General features: G+C 40.7%; 1 protein-coding gene across 1 annotated transcript; it reads right to left on the minus strand.

Annotated features, from left to right (window-relative positions):
* Positions 1-2,744: 2,744 nt before the first annotated feature.
* On the minus strand, positions 2,745-3,656 carry foxb1b (forkhead box B1b; the record flags this gene model as incomplete). Its single annotated transcript, XM_079467114.1, has 1 exon — positions 2,745-3,656. One exon carries the CDS (start codon positions 3,654-3,656, stop codon positions 2,745-2,747), a length of 912 nt encoding a protein of 303 aa, XP_079323240.1.
* Positions 3,657-24,970: the final 21,314 nt, after the last annotated feature.

A 24,970-nucleotide genomic window follows, 5' to 3' on the forward strand; every position in this document is an offset into this window, starting at 1 on the left:
TATTTCCCATAATTTTGAGAGTGACTATTAGGTGAAGTCTACTTTTTGTAGTGAGTATACTCTGCTTCCCCCCAGCCTGCTCACCCGTCCACCACACTCATGAATGCATAGAGTATGCCTCTATATGTAATCAATAGCATTCTTAAAGGTTTATTGCAAACAAGATTTCAATAGTGACAGCTGAAGGGACTTGCTGGTTTTGTTAATCACTGTCTCTCAGCCAGTTAAGAGTTTAATTTAGCCTTAGATGTTATACAATCCCTAAAGCACAGGTTAGCAATTTTCAATGCACATTTGTGATCCATGTGAAAACCCAGCTATAAAGTAATTTATTTGTTATATACTATTTCTACATAAAACCAACCTGATAAAAAATTTATTTCATAAATTCTAGTGGTTTTTAAAATACCATTACGGACCATAATTTTTTCCATAAGAAAATGTAAAAAATGTCTTGGACATTAAGGGGTGATCTATTGATTCCCATATGCATCTATTGTCTTTTGGACAGGGTTATATTATTTTTTCAGCAGGGCAACCAACATAATGTAAAGAATATCCTGTGAAAGTATAATCTTTATACTTAGATTTTGACCAACTAAGGCCTTGTTAAAGACTTCAGCTACAGTAAATCAAATTTAATGAAATGGTTAAAATTAAACTTGTAAGCTAGTTTTCACTGGGTCACACTTATGAGTGCAAGTATTGACATTGATAGTTTAACTATAATAATTAACAATGAACATTCATGCAGTTTTATCAAGCACCCATTGCACTTATAGATTGCTGGCAGTGTCTCTAGACTTTCACAAGGCTGGCCAGGAGTTCTCATCTCTTATCATATAAAACAATTATAGATTGTAAATAATCTCTCCCTTTCTCCCTCACTTATTGATTCACCACACAAACTGTTTTTGAAGTTGGCTAGTTAAAAACAATGTAATATACCAACGATCCCCTTACGGTTAAATAAATGATACCAAATATGCTCATTTTATTTAAGAATACGTAGTGGTTTTTAAAAGTTTGGGCGAGTGATCATCATAATACAGAGAAAGGCGATTACGACCCCGGGACGCTATCGCGACGTAGGTGGACCCCGCATACAGCGTAGCCTAGTCGGGCTGATTTTCTGTAACACCTGCTGCAGTGTCACCCGTAGCTTCAGCGGCAGGCTTATGAAAACAAGTGTAGTTTAAATGCTTGCCTTTCATGATATCATTTGGTTTCATATCACCCGGTAACACCAATTGTCCAAATGTGATGAGTGCTTTTCTGACACAAAACGATATTGTTATCCTCGCGGGGTAGTCCTATACAGAAATCATTGCTCTTTTAGTGGGTATAGTGTATACCTGCTTATCATGGACCACACTAATCAGACAATGTATGTTATCTTTTTTTAAAACATTATACTTTTTTAATAGTTTTTCTTACGTATTTTGTATGTATTGAAGTAATTTAACTGTTTTTTAAATCGTAACCCAGTTGCAATCACAACCATATTTGTATTTGAAACTTTCTAGACATGCAGTCGACAAACATTAATATTATATATAAATATTAGCCCGGGTATTATATTATATCATCGTTTGAGACACAGCGCATTAACACCGAGTTACAAACGTTTAAACAAATTGTGTTATATAAGTATAACACTACCCGGTTTGCATTTTTTAGCCTATAATAAAGACGATTGTCGGAGGAGTTCCTCTGTTTAGAAAAAGTCACCGATTAGTTAACAAAATAGGTAAAGCCAACAACATGCAGATTTAAAAAAATCCTTATGGAATAATCGATACGTATTTGTTTTAGTAAGGAAATCCCAAAGATATAACAATACCTTAAAGATCTGAGTAGGCTTCATTTGTTAACAATGACTAGTGACATTTCGTGCTCCACAAGTGCTCGCTTTCACAGCTAAACTTTCAGGCGTAATTGAGCTCAACAAGTAGCCTATATTACACGAGTTCAGAGATTTGTTGGATCTTGCCTGGAATTTAACAAAATATTAACACATTATTATCATTGGTATTATCATTGGTTGCATTCGTTCCTACCACTAACAAAATTAAGAATTAGGCTATAACAGTTTACCTTTTCTGAAATCTAGCGCATTGGGCATCTCCAAAAATGAACAAAAACAAAATATCTTAAATGAGGTCTAATGACCAAGTTTAATTCAGGTATGCGTGAAAAGCAGCATGCTTAAGCAAATACTACACAGCATGTCAACATTTTAAAGGAAACCTAAATACAGCTTTCATTAGATATTTTCACTGAAGCGAATAAATTACGCTGAGCTTTATTCACAGAACAATAGCTCTTGCCATTTTTGTAAAGTCACGCCAAAAGTGCATTATAGAAGTTTTCTACAGTATGGAAACACTGCAGCATCTGTGCTTTTTCATGCAATCCTCCTTAGTCCTTTTCTGTATGTCTACGAGCATATGAAATTGTTTCTGTTTAGGCCTTTCATGAAATGTACTGCCCTAAACTTCATCGAATAATAAACTCACATATTTTCATTTTTTTCCTTGTGCATTTGTCTTAATATGATTTTTCACAAATGTATGAGGTAGTCAAATGTATGATACATATTTGTCCAAAACCTATATTTAGCTCCAGGTTTTTTGCTTTCAGTGAAAGTCTTAACGTTGTTTTGAAAAGAATAAGCAGTCAAAACTCAGTTTTCCTTGTCTTGCATTATTTGTCGGTGCCATTGGGACAGCCACTTAAAGTTTTTAAGTGACCTCTTGACAGTGAACGGCGGCCGAATGAAGCAGCGAGGTCGGGCTCGTAGGGCTGCTCTGGCTCGTTGTCTGTGGAGATGTCGGGCTCAGGGACTGAACAGAGCCGGGGAGGAAAGCTGGAAGGTGCGCACGGAGAGTCGGGATAGACGGAACCGAAGCTGGAGTGGCTTTGATTGGTACAGGGATCGCTGGTAAACTTTGCGCGCCGTGACATAACGATTTAAGTGGCACTCCATATGCTGTAGTATACTCAGCGCCAGCCATCGTGTCTATTACATTACTGCCATACACGTGGGGCCAGGCTGTGGTCAGCTGGTTGTGTATCTGATAACCCGTAGACATGGACTGCATGGTGGAGTAGGCAAGACTTCCTTGCATTTTGTAATCTCTGGCAATTATATTTTCAATGGCAAATGGGTGTTTGAAGGTGGATGGTTGAGACACACTTAAGTTGTAGCTGGTCATTTGAGGTAGATGTGTCCCCAAAGCAGTCAGTCTCAATTTTGCTCGTTGCTGGAGGTAGTGCTGCGCAGCGTCCGATGGTTTTTGCAGGTGCTCGGATGTCATCATTATTTTGAATCTCTTGCGACGCCTCAGGAAGCTTCCGTTCTCAAACATATCACCGCAGCTTGGATGCAGAGCCCAGAAGCTACCTTTCCCTGGCTGGTCCGGTCTCCGCGGGATCTTGATGAAACAGTCGTTGAAGGAAAGGTTGTGGCGCAGGGAGTTTTGCCAGCGCTGCGTGTTTTCCCGGTAATATGGAAACCTGTCCATGATAAACTTGTAGATTTCATTGAGCGGGAGCATCTTCTCAGGGCAACTCTGAATGGCCATAGCGGTTAGAGAAATGTAAGAATACGGCGGCTTCTGGTCGCTGTACGTGTTTCTTCCAGGACGAGGCATTTTCCCAACTGTATTAGCCTACCTTAAATTCAGGGAAACAACCTTTAAAGCACTCCGATGTTGAAAAGCGCGCATTGATTCCAGGTGGAAATTTTACATCTTAATAAAAGGATGCGATTCATTTGTCTGTTAGGCTCTTCATGTCTCTTCTAAAAAGTTTTGAGCAAAGAATATGCAGTGCGCTTTATTCCGATGTTGCAGACGTCTGTTAACTTCTACGTTTGTGTTTTCGATTTTCAAATCCACAGTGTGTATTCTAAAGTTCTTCTTCCAGTGTCTTTAACAATGTTCTTACTCTGAATGTGTCTGCTTCAGTCTGCCCCCTTTTCTATCTCTCTTTAAGAGTCCCTGTCACATGACAATCTTCCTCGAAGGAGGGGCGCACGCACGGTCTTCAAAACAGTTTCCATGCATAAGTCTTTCACCCGACCCCTCGAACCAATAAAAGTAATCTCTACTAGACAATAGACCGCTGGGAAGACCGGATGTGAGATGGCACCCGATTGTGCACATGAACTTTGCAAACACACAGTAGAGCAGTTACACAGGAATAAGAAACGTCCATCTGCTTCAGAACTTTAGTGTTTAGTGGAGCTCTTGGACCGATTTGAGTTCAATGTTATTGATTACTTTGGCATCATCACCACCAGAGCTCTGATTTAATCGACAAAATTGAATTGTGTATTTTTGGTTCTTATTTCTAATTTTGTATTACGTTTAAACCTTAATTAATTGTGATATTTATCTGTAATTGTCACAGTTATCTTTTACACAAATATTTCACACTTAGGCATATTACCGTAACCAAATGTTAGATTGAATACATGTTAAGACAAATGTTGAAGACAGTAAAGACAGTGATAAATATGTAAATGTAATACAAATGTTAAGATATTAATTCATATAAATAATAGTATGAATCCTTATTAGTACAGAAAGCTGATATATGGACATGTAAAACACTTTCGTTCATAGATGGATAGATGGATAGATGTGTGTGCGTGAGTGCGTGTGTTTTTAAATCTTTCTTTTCATATTAGTCAGTCGCACAGGACCACACACAGGCATTGCCTATTCACGCTCCTCTGCACACAAAAACACGTGTGATGCATGCTCTAGTGGCACATGTAGCCTTTAAATTCTATTTTAATAGTAATATCGGAAGTGAATATCACCTTGTTGGATGAGACAACAAAGTGAGAGACGTAAGTTATGGACTAAAGAGTGAGCGCGGGACTTGATATTCTGAGGGACAGAAGAGGGCATGACACGAGAAGGATCCTCTAAAGAGACTAGTCTTCAGGAGTGGACACAATCACAAATGAAAAAAGAACGATGTGCCAAGAGACAATTAGCCCTTTCAAATAAAGAAAAGAAAACGAAGCGCTGAGTAGGCCTATAATTTTTAAATTTTTTACATATATTCCGTCTTTTCATGAATACAACACAAGAAATGAGTTTAAACCGATGCGTTTTAGGCTTGATATTAAATCTATTGAGTAAAGATAGAACATAACTGCAACGTTTTATAACCATCTTAAAGTTACATGAATATTACATGCATTTAATTTAATTACAATATATATAGTTAAACACTTAAACATAAATAGTTACAATTATTTTAAATACATTAAAATAATATTCCCTCAATTTTTTTTGTTGAATTAACTATTATGACACCCATTTCCACACAATTGATTTGATTTATCTGAATTTCTGAATTTAAACTGGGCGCATCGTAATCTTAAATTAATTCAATGTATTTTGTTTAATCTGAGGATAAACTGAAGATAATTCATCTGAGTTGAGCCTGAAACCATGAAATGCTTCAATGTGTCACTTTGTTTCTTTAATAAGCAATATATTTACCATGTAATGTTTGCTTTCAAAAAACACCTGACAGTTTACTGCATGACCATTGACATAGTATTTACTCACTGAGTAAAGCTGCAAATATGCACAAACAGTGAAAATGTGCTCCTCCCCAACCAAAGTAAAATCGTTACTCTTCACCACTATGCTAACTCAGAAAACTCACAGATAACAGAAAATCTTCTGAATTTCATCATTACAGAACAATAAACACTAAGAAGTGTCCTTAACTTTCTTCCTGCACAAAAACAATTACAACACTTAACTTTAACATTTACTGTCTAAATCCCAATGTATGCTGGGAACTCAGACCGCTGCAGAGTTTCAGTAAATTAAGGAAAGTGATTCATATTGTCCCAACACAAATGGATTATGTTACATTTACCTGTATAGTACATATTGAAAGAAATCAATACAAATGTGTTATATTAAACTATATTACTTAAGTAAAACAAAAACATTTGAAAGTCATTTTTAAGTGTTTTAAAATGAACAAAACCAGTAATATATGACAAATTAAAATCAATATATTCAAATATCTATTTTCACAAGGATTGCATGAATGAACCACATTTTTTCTGACTAGCTTTAAAAACTGGCTTTTGATATTATCATTTAAAAATAATAAGATGCAGTTAAAATGACATAGTTGGAATGACTAGTCTAGGCCACTGCAGACATGAAGACGCTGGCAGAGAGATTACCTTGAGTAAGTATGAGCTTTTTGCTTGTCTCAGTCATGGAAGCAGGTGAGGGCTGTCATGCTGGAATGTGATGTAATGCCTTATTGATGAACTGAGTTTTTGTAACATTAATTGTATTCATGTATATTTTACATGCACACATGCATCTAATATATTTATTAGCTGTAATCAAAAAACAATTACCATTTAAAATCAAGAGTTATTAGATGACTCAAAATGACAGAGCTTTGAAATTGGTCTAAAACAGGAGTGTGAGTACCAAAGACAGCACATTTGTTTCTAGGTGACTCTCCGGAAGTGTTTGTTGAGGCTGTTGAGTGAGCGCTGTTTTGTAGAGATTGACGATACATCGTTTTCCGATAATTTTCCCGATATTTAATCAATTTCCCATCATTGGGTAGGCCTATGTGTTTTCTAATATCGGATTCACCGATAAGATCAGCCATCTTGTGGCCGTTTAGAGAAATGCGTGCAGGACCGTCACTGCAGCAGAGCCTCTGAGAGGAGACGCAACAGAAACGACAGCGTGCACAGGTAGTGTACTCACTTGCTTTATTATATTTCACATGAGAGCAATTCAAGCTCAAATGAGATGGTACATTTAATGCCTGAAATGTAGTTTATGCAACTTTGTTACATTGTCACATTGCCTAAGCTATCAATTCCTCCCCCAATAAAGACATAACTTTACATGAATTAAATGAAACAGCCATGAATTAATTCATGTTGGGCATAAAAGGGCTGAATTTAATTACCTTTGTTGTCTATGCTCATCATTCACATTGCTGTTCACTCACCTGGTTGATGCTCAGGAAGTTTTACCATAGCCTCCGTATGTAGCTAACTTTTTAACAAGATTAACTTGATTAACTAACAGTGCCTTGTCCTCAGTTTTAATAAGACTAACAAAAATATTATTAACATAACATAACTTACCAGTTGAGATAATGATTTATATGGCGTTTTGTTTGTTACTTTCATGAAAATGTATTATTCCATCAGTGTTTCCCATACATTGCATTCACATTTTGTCATTTTTTTATCCATCCGTGATAGGGACTGTATCTGTGATCGATTAACTAGAAGATAAACAGCGCTTCAGCGTCTTCTCTCTTTCCTGACCTGTTTGATGTGAGTTCTCTTTCTCGATGAGCGCAATGTGTGTGCGAGTTTGGATTGCATTTATGTTTCAGACCCCTCTATTTATTTTTTTAATTGGTTAGAATTATTTATTTTTAAACAAAGACACTTTATTAACAGTGCATTTTATCTTCACTCTTTCAGACCCCTCTATTTATTGGTTATATATGCAAATGGTTTGCAAGGAGGGAGTGATTGTTTTTAATAAAACAGGTTGTTCAGCTGTGTTGTAATCAATGTCAAAAACAGAATTATAACCTTAAATTAACATCTGTTCTGCGTATCAGGTATCGGGCACATAAACATGCAAATAATCGGTATCTGTATCGGTTTAAAAAAAAAAACAATATCGGTCGATCACTAGTGTTTTGTATATATTTAATCTGTATTGTTTTTTATTCTTGTCATCATCACATTTGGAAAGGCCTAAGAACTGGAGAAAGAAAGTAATGAATGATCTGGTGTATACCAATTTGCTGTGACCTATACCTATTTATGATTTAGTGCCTGTGTGCGTGTGTCTGTGTCAAAGTGTGTGTATAGATGCTACAGTTAACCCTTGACCACTACATCACAGGCTAAGACTGGGAGCAGGTTGTTGCTGTATGCTGTGATAAATGATATTTCGTCTAATGGAGTGTCCTGCAAAGAGCTTGTGACCTGTCTTTGTCTGATAGATGGGACTGGCCTGTAAATACAGCCTTCTGGAGATATGTTGACTCATTGTTACTAAGCCCACAGCCACACTGCTTTCATTGCTTGAGCTGAGAGATACTGCCAATTATTAGCATCATATTTGTGCTTAGCTTCTCTCAGGGAAGTTTTTATTTTGTAATCCATCTTTTGTTTTAATTTAATAATTAGTTTACTTATAGTGCTAAATATAATAAAATATAATTTGATTGATCGAATGTACCCTCATACAAAAATCCTATTGTAAAAGCCTGAATTAAAGAAGTTATATGGCTGGTATATAATACCTATTACTAAACATATCAAGGTCTAGTTTATATACGTAAATAGCCCTTTAAAACAACATAAATGCTGACTAAAGTGCTGCACAACAAACAAGACAAAACATCCTCATACAATTCAATTTAAATACTTATAAAATATATCATAAGAAAACAAAATTTTTATAATAAAATTAAAACAAAACATCATGCAAAATAAAACTTAATAAAAAGAGAAAAACAAATGTTTTAAGAGAAGACTTAAAAGTGGATAGAGTATAGTCTAATTAACAAAGTTAGGGAATTCCATAGCTTAGGAACAACAACTGAGAAAGCCCTGTCACCTTTGGATTTAAGTTGAGATATTTGGAACATTTAACAACATCTGGTGGGTGGAAGATCTCCACATCTGGAGAGTAGTGGAGAAGGTCTGAAATATAAATAGGTGCAAGACCATGAAGTGATTTAAATACAAATACTAAAACTAGGGATGCACGATAAATTATCGGCAAAATATTTTTATGTTATCGGTATCGGCCGATAAATGGTCATTAAAATTTTTATCTGTATGGTTCGATAAATGGTAATTTTTAATGATAGCTGTATTTGCCGATAAATGGTCATTTTTAATGTTTTCGCTATGGGCCTATAAATTGTCATTTTTAATGTTATCACCCGATAAATGGTCATTTTTAATGTTATCTGTATGGGCCGATAAATGGTCATTTTTAAAGTTATCGGTACCGGCCGATTAATGGTTATTTTTATGTTATCGGTATGGGCCGATAAAGGGTCATTTTTACTGTATTGGTATGTGCCTATAAATGGTCATTTTTTATGTCATTGGTATGGGCTGATAAATGATCATATTTAATATTATCGGTATCGGCCAATAATAAAATATAGGCCGATATATTATAGCCAGTAAATCGTCTCGGTTACGTCTGTAACCTCCGTTCCCTGATGGAGGGAACGAGACTTTGTGAGAGACTGACTGGGGTTTGATCTTGAGAACCTACCTTCTCCGAGATAATAAATTATAAAACGCCAATGGGCTTGGCGAATGGCACGCGCACGCCAGTCTCCGCCCCGTACATACGGGTATAAAGGAAGATGGCGGCGGTCATTCACTTACCCTTTGTACTGAGGAACCTGAGAGGGCACTCCCGTTCACTGCAGTGATTCGGTGCAGCGTTGTGGCATGAAGTCACCAGGGAACAGAGGTTACAGACGTAACCGAGACGTTCCCCTTCAGTCGGTCTCTCGACGTTGTGAGAGACTGACTAGGGATCTATCTTAAACGCCACAGCGCTTGCACCGACATCACGACCTCTAGCGGAACGACCCTGACTAGGCTAGCGAGTCACAAGAGTGCTACCGCAAGACGTAATCTTCCAGTCACATAGTATTGGTCATACTGAGAAGCCTGTACTGACGGCCTCACGGACAGTGGTGTATGCCTCTAGTAGCGAGGAGCTGTCCGGAGCCGAACACTGGGGAAACACTGCTCTCCTCTTAGAAGAGTGTGTTACGGAGGCCATATCCTACCGGGAGGGGAGGTTACATGTGGAGACACTAACATGGTCTCACCGGCGGGGAGAACAACATGCGCAAAAAAGGTGTCAGCCAGAGTAGGGGGACAAATCCAGGTGGGATTACCACCGGCGGGGAGGTCACAGATTCACCAATTGGGAAATCATGAGTGAGGAATTCAACACACCCAGAGTGGAGTCACTACGTATGGGGCACTAGCCCTAGTACAGGGGTCTACCTGAGTAGGGATGACTCTACCTATACCGGACCTGGTTCCAACAGACGGCTCCGCTCAGTCTGTTACCAAGTGCCAATGCTTAGTGATGGATGGAATGCCTATACTTCGCCGCGAGAGGTGAAAGTAGGGAGGCTAAAATAGCGCACTAGTCTCACCTGAGGAGGGGAGAAGGCACTTTCGCAGGCGTACGCCCAAACCAGGAGCCCAACCTAAACGTTCGGCGTTAAGGACATGGGCTGCAACTGGTTCCACGTGGAGATTGTAAAACCTCGAAGGTACTGGGCGTAGCCCAACCCGCAGTTCTAAAATGTCTGCCAGAGAGGCGCCCTGTGCCAGTGCCCACGAGTGGAGTGGACTCTCACTGCGAGCGGGCATGGCGATCCTGGGATTGGTACCCAGTGCGCCACCTCTGTTTGGAGACAGCCCTCCCCGGGTGCTGTCTCCCAGAACAGACAAAGAGCTGCTCAGAGCTTCTGAGGCTCTGTGTGCGGTCCAGACCGAGGCGCAGCGCGCATACTGGACACAACACCTTAAAGGTTGGGTCTTCTTCCCAGGAGGGGAGTGCCTGCAGGTTCACTGCCTGGTCCCAGAAGGGAGTAGTGGGAAGCTTGGGCACGTAGCCAGGACAGGATCTCAGGACGACGTGAGAATTACCGAGCCCGAGTTCCAGGCACCCTTTGGACACAGAGAATGCCTGTAGGTCCCTCACCCCCTTGATGGAGGTAAGCGCCACCAAGAGTGCAGTTCTCATCAACAACTGAGGAAGATTGGCAACTCTTAGGAGCTCACCAGGGCCGTACCAAGGCCCTGTAGGACCACATTAGGGTCCCAAGAGGGTACGGAGCACGGTCAAGGTGGATAGTGACCAGGTCGTGCTGACGGAGATACTTACCTGCGGGTCAGCACTGATCCGATCGGGCAACTCTGCGGGTTCTCCTCCCGGGGAGAACACCAGGACGAAAAGAGGTGCCGCTTATAGGCGTACAGCCGCCTAGTGGCAGGGGCTCTAGCCTGCAAGACGGTCTCCCGGACCGCTACCGACAAGCCCCTTAGGGTCTCTTCGTCCCGTCCAGGGGCCAGGCATGGAGGTTCCAGAGGCCCGGGTTGGGGTGCCAAACCGTGCCCTTCCCCTGCGACAACAGGTCTTTCGTCAGGGGAATGGGCCAGGGGGGGCCGTCGTCAGATCTACCAGATCCGAGAGCCAGGTCTGGTTGGGCCAGTATGGCGCCACTACCAGAACCTGATGCCCCTCTTCCCTGACCTTGCACAGGACCCAAGGAGGCTCACTGGGGGGAAGGCGTACTTCCGCTTGTCCCGCGGCCAGCTGTGTGCTAATGCAGCCGAGAGGACCCTCGGTCAGGGAGTACCAAAGCGGGCAATGGGTGGAGTTCGGGCAGGCAACAGGTCCACCTATGCTTGGCCGAACCGCTCCCATATGAGCTGGACTGCGCGGGGATGGAGCCGTCACTCTCCTCGGGGAGTGCCCTGACGAGAGAGCGCATCGGCTGTCTGGTTCAGGTAGCCCGGGAGAAACGTGGCCAGCAGGGACTTGGTCACCTGTTGGCTCCAGAGGTGGAGGCGTCGGGCGAGTTGCGACAACTGCCGTGAGCATATGCCGCCCTGGTGATTGATGTACGCCACGGCAGTCGTGCTGTCCGACCGGACTAGCACGTGTTTGTCCTGCACGAGGGGCTGGAGCCTCCTCAGTGCTAGATGGACTGCTAGCAACTCTAGGCAGTTGATATGCCACCGCAGTCGGGGACCCGTCCAGTGACCCGATACTGCGTGCCCGTTGCACACCGCGAAGAGTGCGAAGACACTGAGGCGTTACCGTAATCCGCCTGGTGCCGGCGTGCCACGCCATCCAGGGAACCTGACTCTGTAGCCAGTGCTGAAGTGGCCGCATGTGCATCAACCCGAGAGGGATTACCCCTGTTGAGGACACCATGTGCCCCAGGAGCCTCTGAAAGTTCTTCAGCGGCGTCGAGGGATTCTGCCTGATCAACCTCAGACAGCGCAGCACTGACTGTGCACGCTTGTTGGTGAGACGTGCTGACATACGGACAGAGTCTAGTTCCATACCGAGATAAGAGGTGCCCTGCGCGGGGGAGAGCTTGCTCTTCTCCTGGTTGACCCGAAGGCCTAGACGGTCTAGGTGCCGAAGCACAAGGTCCCTGTGCGTGCACAACACATCTCGCGAGTGTGCCAAGATAAGCCAGTCGTCTAGATAGTTTAGCACTCGCACGCCTTGCTCCCTGACAGGAGCTAAGGCAGCCTCCACTAGTTTGGAAAAAATAACCTGTGGAGACAGGGCCAGACCAAATGGCACGACTCTGTACTGATACGCCCTTCCCTCAAATGCGAACCGCAGGAACGGCCGGTGTCGGGGGAGAATAGAGACGTGAAAGTACGCGTCCTTCAGGTCGCTTGCCACGAACCAAACCTGGTGACGTACCGAGCCCAGGATGTGCCTCTGCGTCAGCATCTTGAACGGCAGCTTGTGTAGGTGCTTGTTCAGGAGGCGCAGATCCATAATGGAATGCAGCCCCCCGCCATTTTTGGGCACGATGAATTACGGGCTGTAAAACCCGGTCGACATCTCGGTTATAGGGACGGGTTCGACCACACTCTTCACCAGAAGGGCGGCGACCTCCTCCTGAAGCACGGGGGTATTCTCTCCTCGCACCGAGGTGTACAGAATGCCCCGAAACTTGGGGGGGTGCCTGGCGAACTGGATCGAGTAACCGAGACGGATTTTCCTCTCTATCCAGTGTGACGGGCTGGTGCGCTGCCAAGCGCCCAAGAACCGCGACAGCGTGACCAGAGGGACAATCTGCTTCACCATGCCGGGGGAGGCTGGTTCGGTGGCTGACAGTGCGGTCACCTCGCACAGGGGGGACCCCCAGGGAGGTTGACGGCTCTGTATGTTTACCTGCTTCCGGCTGCCTGACGCAACGTCCGGGGGAGATTGCAGTCGGTGGTCCGGTCCATCCAAGACACCGTCTGGACGAGAGTGCTGTGGAGGAAAACCCAGGGGAGATTTGTCTCTTTGTGAGTATGTGGGCGCCGGACCCTGAAAAGGGCCCAGACTCGATGGAAACGCGGCAGGCAGCGTCCTTCTCCGATCCGGCATTGGAAAGGCCGGGATCAGGCCCAGTAAAATCTCCCCCTGGTTCGTCCCGTCAGGGCCGCTTAGAGGACCTCTTGGCGGGCTGCTGACGGGGAACAGATGCCCTCTTCCGCGGGGTCTACGTCTCTGGTGGGTCGTCCTCTGGGAGGTTCCTGGAACCGGAGGGCCGCCGCGTTAGGGCAGGGCTGCTGGGAACCAGGCTGCGCCCGAGACCATGCCGACCTGTTGGCGGGCACGTTGCGGCATGGCAGGATCTGTTCGATCGCCTCAGTCTGCTTCCAGAACTGCCCTCCTCCACGGTATCACCAAGCAGCCCTGCTTGCGAGATGGGCGCATCCAGAAGGCGGGCCTTCTGAGCGCTGCTCATCTGTGCAAGACTAAGCCACAGATGCCTCTCTTGGACCACCATTGTGGACATCGACCGACCCAGGGCACGTGCCGAGGCCTTCGTCGCTCGTAGCGCGAGGTCTGTGGCAGTACACAGTTTACTCATACGAGTTGGGTCGGACTTCCCGCCGTCCAAATCCTTCAGGACTTTCGCCTGAAGAACTTGGAGGACCGCCATGGCATGGAGAGCAGAGGCGGCTCGTCCAGCAGCACTGCAAGCCTTCAACACGAGTGTCGAAGAGAGCTTACATGCTCTGGACGGGAGTCTAGGCCGACCCCCCCAAGTGGCAGCTGTCTGCTGGCACAAGTGGCCCGCAACTGCACGCTCCACCTGGGGGACGTCAACATAGCCTCTAGCCGCCCCACCAACCAGGGAAGTCACAGCCACCGAGCCCTCCGTCCTGAAAGGGGCGCATTCCAGGACTTGGCGAGCTCGTCATGCACCTCTGGGAAGAATGGTACCAGAGTGGGGCGTGATTTTTGACCACGCCCCGACCCTAGAAACCGCGCATCTACCCGCGAGCGTTCCAGGGAGGGTGGTGCTACACCCTGCCACCCGATGCACGCGGCTGCCCGGGAAAGCATGGCCGACATCTCAGCGTCAGTCTTCTCCGGAGCTCGACTGCCTGATGACAGGAGATCAGAGAAGTCTTCCGCATCCGATGCCAGCAGGCAGCTGTCCGACGCAGCGACAGGGATAGCGTCATCATCCGTGTGCGAAGTCTTACCACTATGAGACGGCCGTCTGCCGATACAGGATACAGCTACGAGACATAGTCCCCTTCTCCGCGTCATAAATCCAGCAGGTTAAAAAGTTTTCTCGGAGTCGAGTATCGCGTGTAGCATCAGCAAACACACAGGTTCCGAAGAACAAAAGGGTAAGTGAATGACCGCCGCCATCTTCCTTTATACCCGTATGTACGGGTGGAGACTGGCGTGCGAGTGCCATTCGCCTAGCCCATTGGCGTTTTATAATTAATTATCTCGGAGAAGGTAGGTTCTCAAGATCAAACCCCAGTCAGTCTCTCACAACGTCGAGAGACCGACTGAAGAGGAACATCAATTATTTCCTCTGGTTAAAAGTGTGACAACTTTCCGAGTTAACCATGTAGTGTTGTGATGTGTAGACAAAAAATGTATTAACAGAAGTATACAGAAGATGACACTGCTCAATTTAACTGTCTGTTTCTCAGCTATTTGAATCAAATAATGTTCTAGGTTCCCTCCATGTTCCCCCCAAAAGCCTCCAAAAAAAATCTTTATTATTCAACTTGAGGTTTATAATTGTTTTGCATTTCTACTGTAACCTTATCAAGTCAGTTGGTCAGTTTTGAATTAAATAGTTTAATTCAATTTTAATAATAAGAGTTTTATGTCAAATGAGCTCATTGACCATTTGTCATTCAAAGCTTTGGTTCACATAAATCTCATAGTTATAATAGTTTTATTTAAGTGTGTTATTTATTTTCAGTCAACATGTGGTTCTAAAGATACAGACCATTCCTGTGACATTTGTTTGTGACCTCTTGTTTATTAATGCACATGTATTTATGTGTCTATGCGAATATATGCTCTCTAGCAGGTTTTGAATAAAATGATGGGCAAGTGGTTCTGAAGTGTTATGGCTGATGATGAGCATGTTTCATGCAAGCATGCAGCCCTCCCCTCTTAAGCTGGCTATAAGAGTTTGATACAGATACTGCTACAGAAACAACTTCACTGAGATGTCAGTTAGAAGTACTGCGTACACCCTCTCAACCGCAGCGTTAATGCGTGACCATGCTTACGGTGGTGTTTCATTAAACAGGGCCTCTGTTTTTGTCTTCAGTTGCTTTGGACATACGTGCTGCAGATGCTTCACAAATAAAGGCAGATCTTTTTTTTATATCTTTCTTTATTCTATATTATCTCATGGTTCCAAGTAAAGTTTGTGCCCTGGGGATTTCTAGAATGTTCTCACTCATGTATTTAAACTCTCTATACCATTTAAATGATACATTTATTGATTAAACCATTCAATTACAGATGATTTCAGCAGCAACAGCATAAACAAACGTTATATGGCCCAAACTTAACTTCAGGTTAAGTTTAATATGGCCCAAACTTAACTTAGACCTCTGAAAATAATCAATGGTAACACTTACATAAGGTGCTAAATAAACCACCAGGAGATGCTGACATTAGATATTATTTACTAGAATAATTGGATTTATTATATAACACACCATGTAGTGTGTTTTACCCTTTCTTGGGTTTTTCGTTTTTCCCCTGTAAAGCTGCTTTGGAGCAATGTGAAAAGCGCTATATAAATAAAATTGAATTGAATTGAATTGAATTGCTATAAGATAAGATGAGTAAATGCATTAGCTGACATTTGAACAATTTAGTTTTTCAACATGTGTTAATTCTTGTCAATGTTAGTTCATGTCAATAGAGTTATTCATGTTAGTTCATGGTGCATTAAATAATGTTAACAGTGACAACGATTGATTTGAATGATGTATTAGTAAATGCTGAAATTAACATGAATTAATATTAATAAAGGCTGTAGAAGTTTTGTTCATTGTTTCTTCATGTTAGCTAACACATTCATTAATTGTTACCAAATAGCACCTTATTGTAAAGTGTTATCGAATCCATAACTGTTGAGTATTTAATGTAATACAATTAATATACTATAAAATGTGCATATAAATTAATAGTAATATAAATTAAATATAAAATAAAATGTTATATAATAACCAGAGACAGACCGGAAGTTTAACTTTGGGCCAGGTGAAACCATTTTTAATGGCTAATTTGTAAAAGGTTTGTAAAAGGTGTTTGTAGTTGTAAAACCAGATGCTAATTCCAAAATGAGCAATAAAAAACAAACAATATTACAATAAATGTCACAAAAGGCAATGACTAAAATAAATATTTGTTTGTGTAATACACACTTGAATGAAATGATGTTCTAGTTTACAAATGATGTTGGTCAAATTCCCTTCATGCCTGTGTAACTATTGCAGCTTTGAAGGTTAAAGTAATTCAGGTTGAGATACAAAGATGCTAATATAATCCAAGGCATGTGTAAACACAAATGCACATTCCACTGGTCAGGCCAAGCTTTGTATAATTCAGTAACTCCGAGCGTGATATTACATATGATTCTACCTGAGGAGACTACATCTCTTAAGCTCCTTTTCCCCAGGGATGTCCAGCGTCTGTGGATTTGCATAAATTCCTGCACTTATTTATTAGTTGCCCTGTATAAATAACCGTTACGTTTAAATGCTCCAAATGTTCTAATATCTATGTTATCGACACAGCTGTACAACGCTTGCCATTTAAGTAATAAAAACTCAACTGCCTCGTAAAAATACTATTCATACCTTTTATGTGTACTGCACTGTACAAGTTTGATGTTGGTGATTAGTGAAACTTAAAAATAATTATAATTAAAAGAAAAGAATCCTCTAATAAGTATGTGGAATTTCCAACATGGAAGTCTAGAAAAGGGAAATGCTACTCAATATAGGAGACATTTATTAAAGCAGTATAAAGTGAAGCTTCTGCTTAGAGTGCTTTATTGTTATTGTCTTCTCCATCATTTATATTTAATCAATAATTAGCAGCGTAAATTTCCTCAGGTATCATCATTACACCTCTAATTGGATTTTGAAGTAAATATTAAGCAATGTTACGGCTGTTACTCGTACTCTGTGATTTCACTCAGATCAAAGACCCTTAATCAGTACTCTGAGAAAATAGCTCCCTGAGTGATATGTTAATTAGATCTTTTTTTAGAAAACATAATGGGAGGAGCTATACGAATTAGGATGATTCAGAGTGCCAGCCTTTTAATGTACACTCGCACATTCATTACAGTAAATGGACTAGGCAGGTCTAATGTTGTGGCAATGCCCTGTTAATTTATTCAGTGTTATCAGAAGAGATTTCAGATTTATTCAAACATTGAAATGGACCACTCGAATATCGAGGGGGTGGCAGCCAGACACTTATCTTTACATGCAATTTGTGCCATTGTCATAGGCAAAGCACTGCTGTTTCTGGAATAGATTAATAGTAATTCCTGGTTGTAAATATAATTTGGTAGTTTGCAGATGACAATAAGAGTTGTGTTAATTTTGCTATGACAAACATTACTGATATTCTTATTTTTGCAGGATGGATCACTCAAATTTGTTTTATTCTGTCATTGTTTATTTACCCTCATGGTGTTAAAATATTGCATGACTCTTCTGTGGAACACAGACGAATATATTTTGAGGAATGTCTCGGTAGTTTTGTGTGAAAACAATGGAAGTCAATGGAGGCCAGTGTTCACTTGTTACAAAATATCTTCTTTTGTGTTCTGCAGATGAAAGAAAGTCATGCAGGTTTGGCAGGACATGAGAGAGAGTAGAGGATGAAAGATTTTTTTGTGAACTGTATCTTTAATTCTACTTTTGAGATTGTGCTTAAAATTTGTTTCAAAAAGTGAATTACTTAACAAAACCTGTGGAAGTGATTTTTCTTCAGTGTGCAAATCAATTAATTTTTAACCACTATAAGTATTTTTTTACATTCTGTGGGTCAAAATGAAATTATAGAATGCAATGTTGAATGATGAATCAGGATTTCTTAAGAACACACACAAATACTTACATTTTCAAATTTTCATCGTCCACATACACAAAGACTCACACACACCCTGTCAGACACATACCTCCCCTTTCCACCCACTCTCCACCTGCCATATTAGCAGGCTGGATTTATGACATCGTTAGCTTAAAGTATTAGATATGCAGGGACAGACCATGACTTTTATTAATTAGATTAATCTAGAGGCCCTTACTAACAGTGTGATTAACTCTGCATGTCTCAGAGAAACATATCTGTCCCCTTGCTAAGTCTCTGACATGAGTGACATAGCATGACCTCTAGCTTTCCTGTATTAATCATTAAAACATGGATATTTTCAGGGTACATCTTGACGGTTTTACTTATTCCGTTAATCCCAAAATGAATGTTTTACTGATTGTGCTGTAATGTTTGCAAGTCAAGAGCAATAAATGGATAAAAACGGCTTAAAAACCTTAAAATAAAAATGTATCCGAAATAACCGTAACCGCATTGTATACACTACAAAGCAAGTATAAGCACATTACAGACATCCATTCTTTATCATAATCGTGCTGTCTGCGCGAAATTGCTTGAGCGACAGAAGCAGTCTACAGTCAAGGCAGAGAGAAGAACACACGAGTTGAGGTGATGGATACGCTGCCGCGAACAGGAATAAGTGCGTTTGGTGAAGACGTGAGAGTGACGAGAGGTGGAGACTGACGCTGGTGAAAGGAGTAGAAGCTCTACTTCATCTTGTCTCGTTTCTTGCGTGTCTTATGATATCTTATCATTAGTTCCCCTGACAGTGATTTAGCAGCTGCTATTCTCTCTCATTGCCAGAGAACAGTGTTTAAAAGTAACCTTCTTTTAATAATCGTGGCCATCTATCAACTCTGGAACTGTCAGAGTAGAGTCGAGGTAGTTGGATTTTACTCATTTCGCAGTGTGTGTGTGTTTTGAGGCCAAAGGTCTCAGAGGACTGTGGAGTCATAAGGCCTTCAGAAGTACATCTGAACCTTAACATCCACTCATGAAGAGTTCAGTAAGTAAACAGATCAATCAGATTTATCTGGGCCACTTTCTCACCTGATCCCCTTAAGACCACTCGGCTTCTGCATGTGTGTTTGCTGTCACCTCAGCTTTGTGCTTTCTCTGTGTTTGTTCTGTATTTATGTATGGCAGAGGAGAGGATGTCTTGTATCTTCACAGAATGAGATCAATTGCCCTGCTATAGGGTAGAGATAAGGTTAATCATGAGGCAGTCTGACAGCACTCATTACTTCCCAGCCATTTTTCTCCAGCCATGAGACAGGCTCTTCATAGGCATCTGTGTTATGGCAGGACGCCGCTAGAACGCTTTTATATTCCTCTAGTCTGTATGCACATGCAATGCGTGTGTATGTGTGTGTGTGCCTAGTTTGAGAAGAGATGAATGAGATTGTTCTGGATCCGCATTGTTGGTGTGAATGTGTTGACATTTGGTCAATACAGTATTGGCATTTCGGTTAAGGCGAAGATTAGGACCATAACCGTGTCGTAAATGGACTGTTTGTTGTTCTGCCCACCATAAATCAGACAGTACAACCCAAACACGTATACATAAAAGGTTTGGTGTTTCGTCTCCGAGATATTCTTTAACAGTGGCATAGCCAAATCACTTAAAAAATGAAAGATCATTAGCTTTAGTTTAAAGATTTTTATAAGCACGGCTTTAAGGAATATGTCAAATTTGCCCTTTGAGTTCATTTATTGAATGTGCTAAAATCACTTTTTGAGCAAATTTATTGGGTTTAGCCCAAGTATATGAAATCCTATTTGAAATCTCTCATGAGTAAAATAACTTCATTTCATATGATTGAGCTGCATCTCCAACTTCATATGATGTGTAATTCTGTAAAAATATTGGATTATCTATGCACTGCTTAATCTCATAATCAGGGGTGTTAACATTAAAACATTAATGTCATTTGGCAGGGTTAGAATAAATGATAATCTATATGACACTAATGGAATCTGTTCTCTGTTCGCTAGAGGTTGAAAAAGTCATGAATCAAGAGATAATCAGTATATGCTTTATGAAAATAAGATATGTTCACTGCACACTGTAAATGATATGGACATCGGAACAACTTTTCAGGTAAGAACAGAAGATTAAGAAATATTGCATGGACCGCATCCATTGCATTGAATTATCAAAAAATAATTTGCATCAAGTAATTGATATGATATGATCTCTCTTTGAGTTTTTCTGGAGATTTCAACTGAAAATATTCAATACTCAGGTTTTTATATTTTATATCAGTCTGTTTATGTGTAAAAATGTGTAACTGATGTACTGTACATACTTGTTTAAGGACTGTTTATCTTCGCTCAGTTTCATAACCTTCAGTGTGTGTACTTGTGTTCTGATGTACTGTTGTATGTATTTGTTTGTTTGTTTGTATATTATATTTATCACATTCAATTGTGTGGTCTGTATTTAAATGTGTGGATAGATGCGCATTGATGGATTGTCTGCATTGATTATCTGCGTGTATCATTAATTCTGTAGGAACTGCTCTCAAGGTCACAGGGCTGGAAATTTAATTATACTGCCACTTTATTAAGTGGTCCATTTAAAAATGCTGAATCGCAGTAATTAATTTAGGGGCAGTATTCCCACAGGAAATTATTATTTTTGCTCCTCCTCCCAGATTAAAGGTGTGTGTGTTAACATAAATGAACGTGCATGGATAGTATTTCATTTCCTGTGTGATTTGACAGCTGCTTCATTGGTGATTTGTGGTGTTTATGTTGTGGCAGGTTCTTTGTGTCTATTGTACCACATAGACAAACACTCGGGTGCGTCAAACAGGGAGATTTTAGATGTGATCAACACGATCAGGACTTTCATGCTTTCATGTGATGCATTTCCTGATCCTACTTGTTGTTCTAGTACCCCACAGTTTAATAAACTTTTTAATATAAAATTACCTGCACTTCTGCTTCGAAAAAACAGCACTTATGGTTTGTCATTGTTTTTGTACTAAAACAAGCATCTCTCAGGTTTAGTGTTCTATATCTGTTGCTCCCCAAAAAGGTTTGTTACCCAAGTGAGTTTGGGATAACCCTGTTTGTTCCTGTGTTCACTTATTATTAAACCTTTCACCTAGTTCATCATCGGTGGATTGTTACAACCATCTGTTAGATGACATTAAACATTTCAATTTAATAAACAATCATTTAATAATATTAAACCAAATCTTGAGATTCATACGTGTTTGGTCTGGTTGTATATTTATTGTTTCATTCATACTCAATAGCAGGTGTTTTTTTATTATTTATAACGGATTGTTCACCTAAAAATGAAAAATATGTCTTTGAAAACTTAACTTACTTTGTTCTGCTGAATATACATTAACACAAAAGATTTTTGGAGGAATGTTAGCAATTTTTATTTTCAGTTAAATTCTTCAAGATCTTTCTCTGTGTTCAACAGAACAAAGAAATGTATACAGGTTTGGAACAACTTGAGGGTGAGACAGAATTTTCCTTTTGGGGGGAACTATCCCTTAAATGTATTCTGAAACATTGTCATTCTTTTCAATTACTTGCATTGGAATAGAAGGATGGGTCAAAATGAACCCAAAACACTGAATAAAGTCAGAGGAGCAGAATAAGTGGAAGTTCAGTGGGGGAGGATGCTGCAGTTGTCTTAACCAGAAAAGAACCAGCATGTCTGCGGCTGTTGAGTATGAGCCTTGGTCTGAATTGTGGATAAGACCAAATATGCTGATCATCTACAACAAGGAAAAATAACTGGAAATCCTGTCCATTAAATAGTTAACCTTCTCTGGAGTCACCTTGATAGATCTTCCCATTTAAACAGTTTACGATGTTTACAATGATACATTTTTTTTCAAATTAAAGTTTTCCTGGTCTTCTGTTAGACACCATAATAAAAATCCTATTGGTCAAAGTGTGTCATCGAAACTAGAGACTGGAAAAATTATTTAATTTTCTTGAATAACGCTTGTGACTAAATGGTAAGCCACTATGAATAGTCTTAAATGATATATTGTCATGCCTTCTTAATGTCTGAGAAAATATCCATTTTGCGCTTAACTGCGCTGTTATATGGCAATGGGAAAATTAATTAAGCTTATCCCAGTCACTGGGGCATTGTTGTGTTAATTGTTCTCATTGACTCGCATGATTATTTGTTTGCTGATCACATTTGCATACTCTTGAAAATCCAGCTGATGAATGGTCTAATGATTGCGGATAAGCTATGCTGTCTGTAACAGCTCGTATGCTGTTAAATACAACCAGATGTACGAGAGAGAGACTCTTAATGAAAATCTGCTTAACTCTTGATTCATGAAGAGTGATTAAGATTTAAACAGTTTACCGGCTGCATTCTTCTGCACTCTCTGCTCAGGGCAGCGTGTAAATGAGAGGTGTGCTGTTTGAACAGAGGTCAGAGTTCAGAGGGTGAAAGTTCCCAGTGAGTCACATAGGATACAGAGGTCATGTGCAGACTCTATTTTCACTCATTCATACATCCCTTTAGTGTATTTTAGAAGTTTGGACGTGTCTACTTTTGTATTCATTTTTCTATTGTTTATGTTGAAATAAAGAAACCAAGGAACCAAAGAAAAAAATCAGTTTGTTTCTTCACAGAAATAAAGAGCTTACTTAGTTAAAATGTAATTAATCAACCACAACTTTCTATGTTTCTTTCTTTTCGTATATACACTGCTGACCACTGAGAAAAATAAAAACACAGCACATCTGCCTTAATCTTACTAGTTTAAAAACGTTGAAGTTTCATTAAAGAGAGCCTTTACGCAGCAAAACAAGATGTGAGATGCTAAATAAATGTTTAACAACTCTGCATGCCAACAAATAACTGAAGAAATGCATCAAATTAAAATAAAAAAGTTGAACGCAAATGAGGTCTGAATAAATCTGTGGTGTAATGTTCATGTTTTCTGATTTCTAAGGTAATTCAGTTTGACACAGTAATTAAATGAAGGAAGCAGCTCCCATTTCTGCCAGCCTCTCTGAATCCATCATCGTTTAAAACTCACCATCCTCCACTGCACACAAACACACGCTCAAGAGGAGATGAATAAGCTAAACGAATGCCATTATTCCAACACACAGAGAACAGAACCATTGATCAAATTTGATGCGTTGGTTTGTGTTGAGCCCACATTCTCTCATTGTATCCAAATAATTGCATACCACCTTTTTCATCTATTTACCAGGTGACTTATTTGCATTCTCTTAAAAATGAAATCATTACAAGGATGTGTCATTTCAGAAATCTCTAAACACTTCCATTCATTATACAACATCAATTGATGAAGAAGCTAAAGCACAGCGAAAATCTCTTCTCATCAATGATTTATGAGAGTTTTTTCTGTGTAGATGCTTATTCGGGCATCTACGACTGGGCACTTCATTTGTCTGTATAAAGAATTACTAATGAAGAGCTGAATTTAGTCTCATATTGGTCTTATCTGTAATATGTGGTCTGTCCTTCCTTACTATAAATGTGATCAGTCATTGAATTTCAGTGAATTTATAATTTTCTAACTTACTTATTACACCAGTTTCAACATTTCAAGCAGAAGAACATTAATACAATATTCATTTCGAGCAGAAGTGGTAGGGTACTTATATGTAAATTAAAATAAAGGGGGTTCAAATCTAAAAAGCTGTATTGTTATGTCATGTTTTTTATATCAATTTATAAACAGGTAACCTTTAATCTCATAACTGGCTTGTATTCAGCCTGGGCCTGATGGAGGGTAGGGGACACATCCAAAAATGTCCGGCTGACCATAAAAATATTAAACATTTATATTTCTTTTTGTAGTATGTATTAATTAATGACCTGTCAAGAAAGTGTGAAAAGTATGTAGCCTTTGTATTGTATTGTAATTGTATTACTAGGTTTGTATGCCTTATTTTTAATCGTCATACAAAGGGTGTTCCCATTCAGTCGGTTCACTCGGTACAACACATAACTATGGGATATTGCGTCATCTGCTGAAGATACCTATATTCATGTCTGAAAAGGCAAATGAGGTATGCCGACGTGGGCGGGACTGCCTGCCCACAGCACATAAATGCAATCGAATGTTTCATTCCCTTTGTTCTTCAGGTCTTCACCGTACTGCTAGAACCGTACACCGTAACGCCATTCTGTTTTCACAAGAGGTAACCCTGGTGGTGATCCCTGTTGAAACTGTAATAAAGGAAAAATGTTTTTAGCTCAAGTTTTGCACTAACCCTTTTTAGAAAGAAAATGTCAAAAAAAGATGCCCTATGTCATGTGGGTATTCACTATCTGTGAGGCATATTAACAAGCACTGCCCGGTTTGTTTGGGGATCGTCCATGCGAGGCTGGCTATCTTTAATCCCTGGTTTACGCCATTCCCTGTTGATCGGCGTGTTGATTTGTAGAGGTACTTAGTAGGGTAGCAGAGGAGACCGATCCAGAGGCAGCCTTGGCCGTCTTTGCAGAGGTCACTGGGACCTGGAGTGATCGTGCGGAGGCAGAAGAGGAAACAGACGTCCCTTTGTCTCGCTGGATACGGGCAAAGACTTCTACGATGACATGCTCCAGACAGGACAAAATCAGAGTTCTCCCTTGGTCTCAGTAGAGACTGGTGGTGTCAAGACAGGGGAGGATCCCTTCATTAATCTTTTCCGGAGCCCGCTCCGCCACCAGTGCCAAAGGATAGGTTCACGGAGCT

Source organism: Barbatula barbatula, assembly GCF_947034865.1.
Source record: "Barbatula barbatula genome assembly, chromosome: 1".
Lineage (NCBI taxonomy): Eukaryota > Metazoa > Chordata > Actinopteri > Cypriniformes > Nemacheilidae > Barbatula > Barbatula barbatula.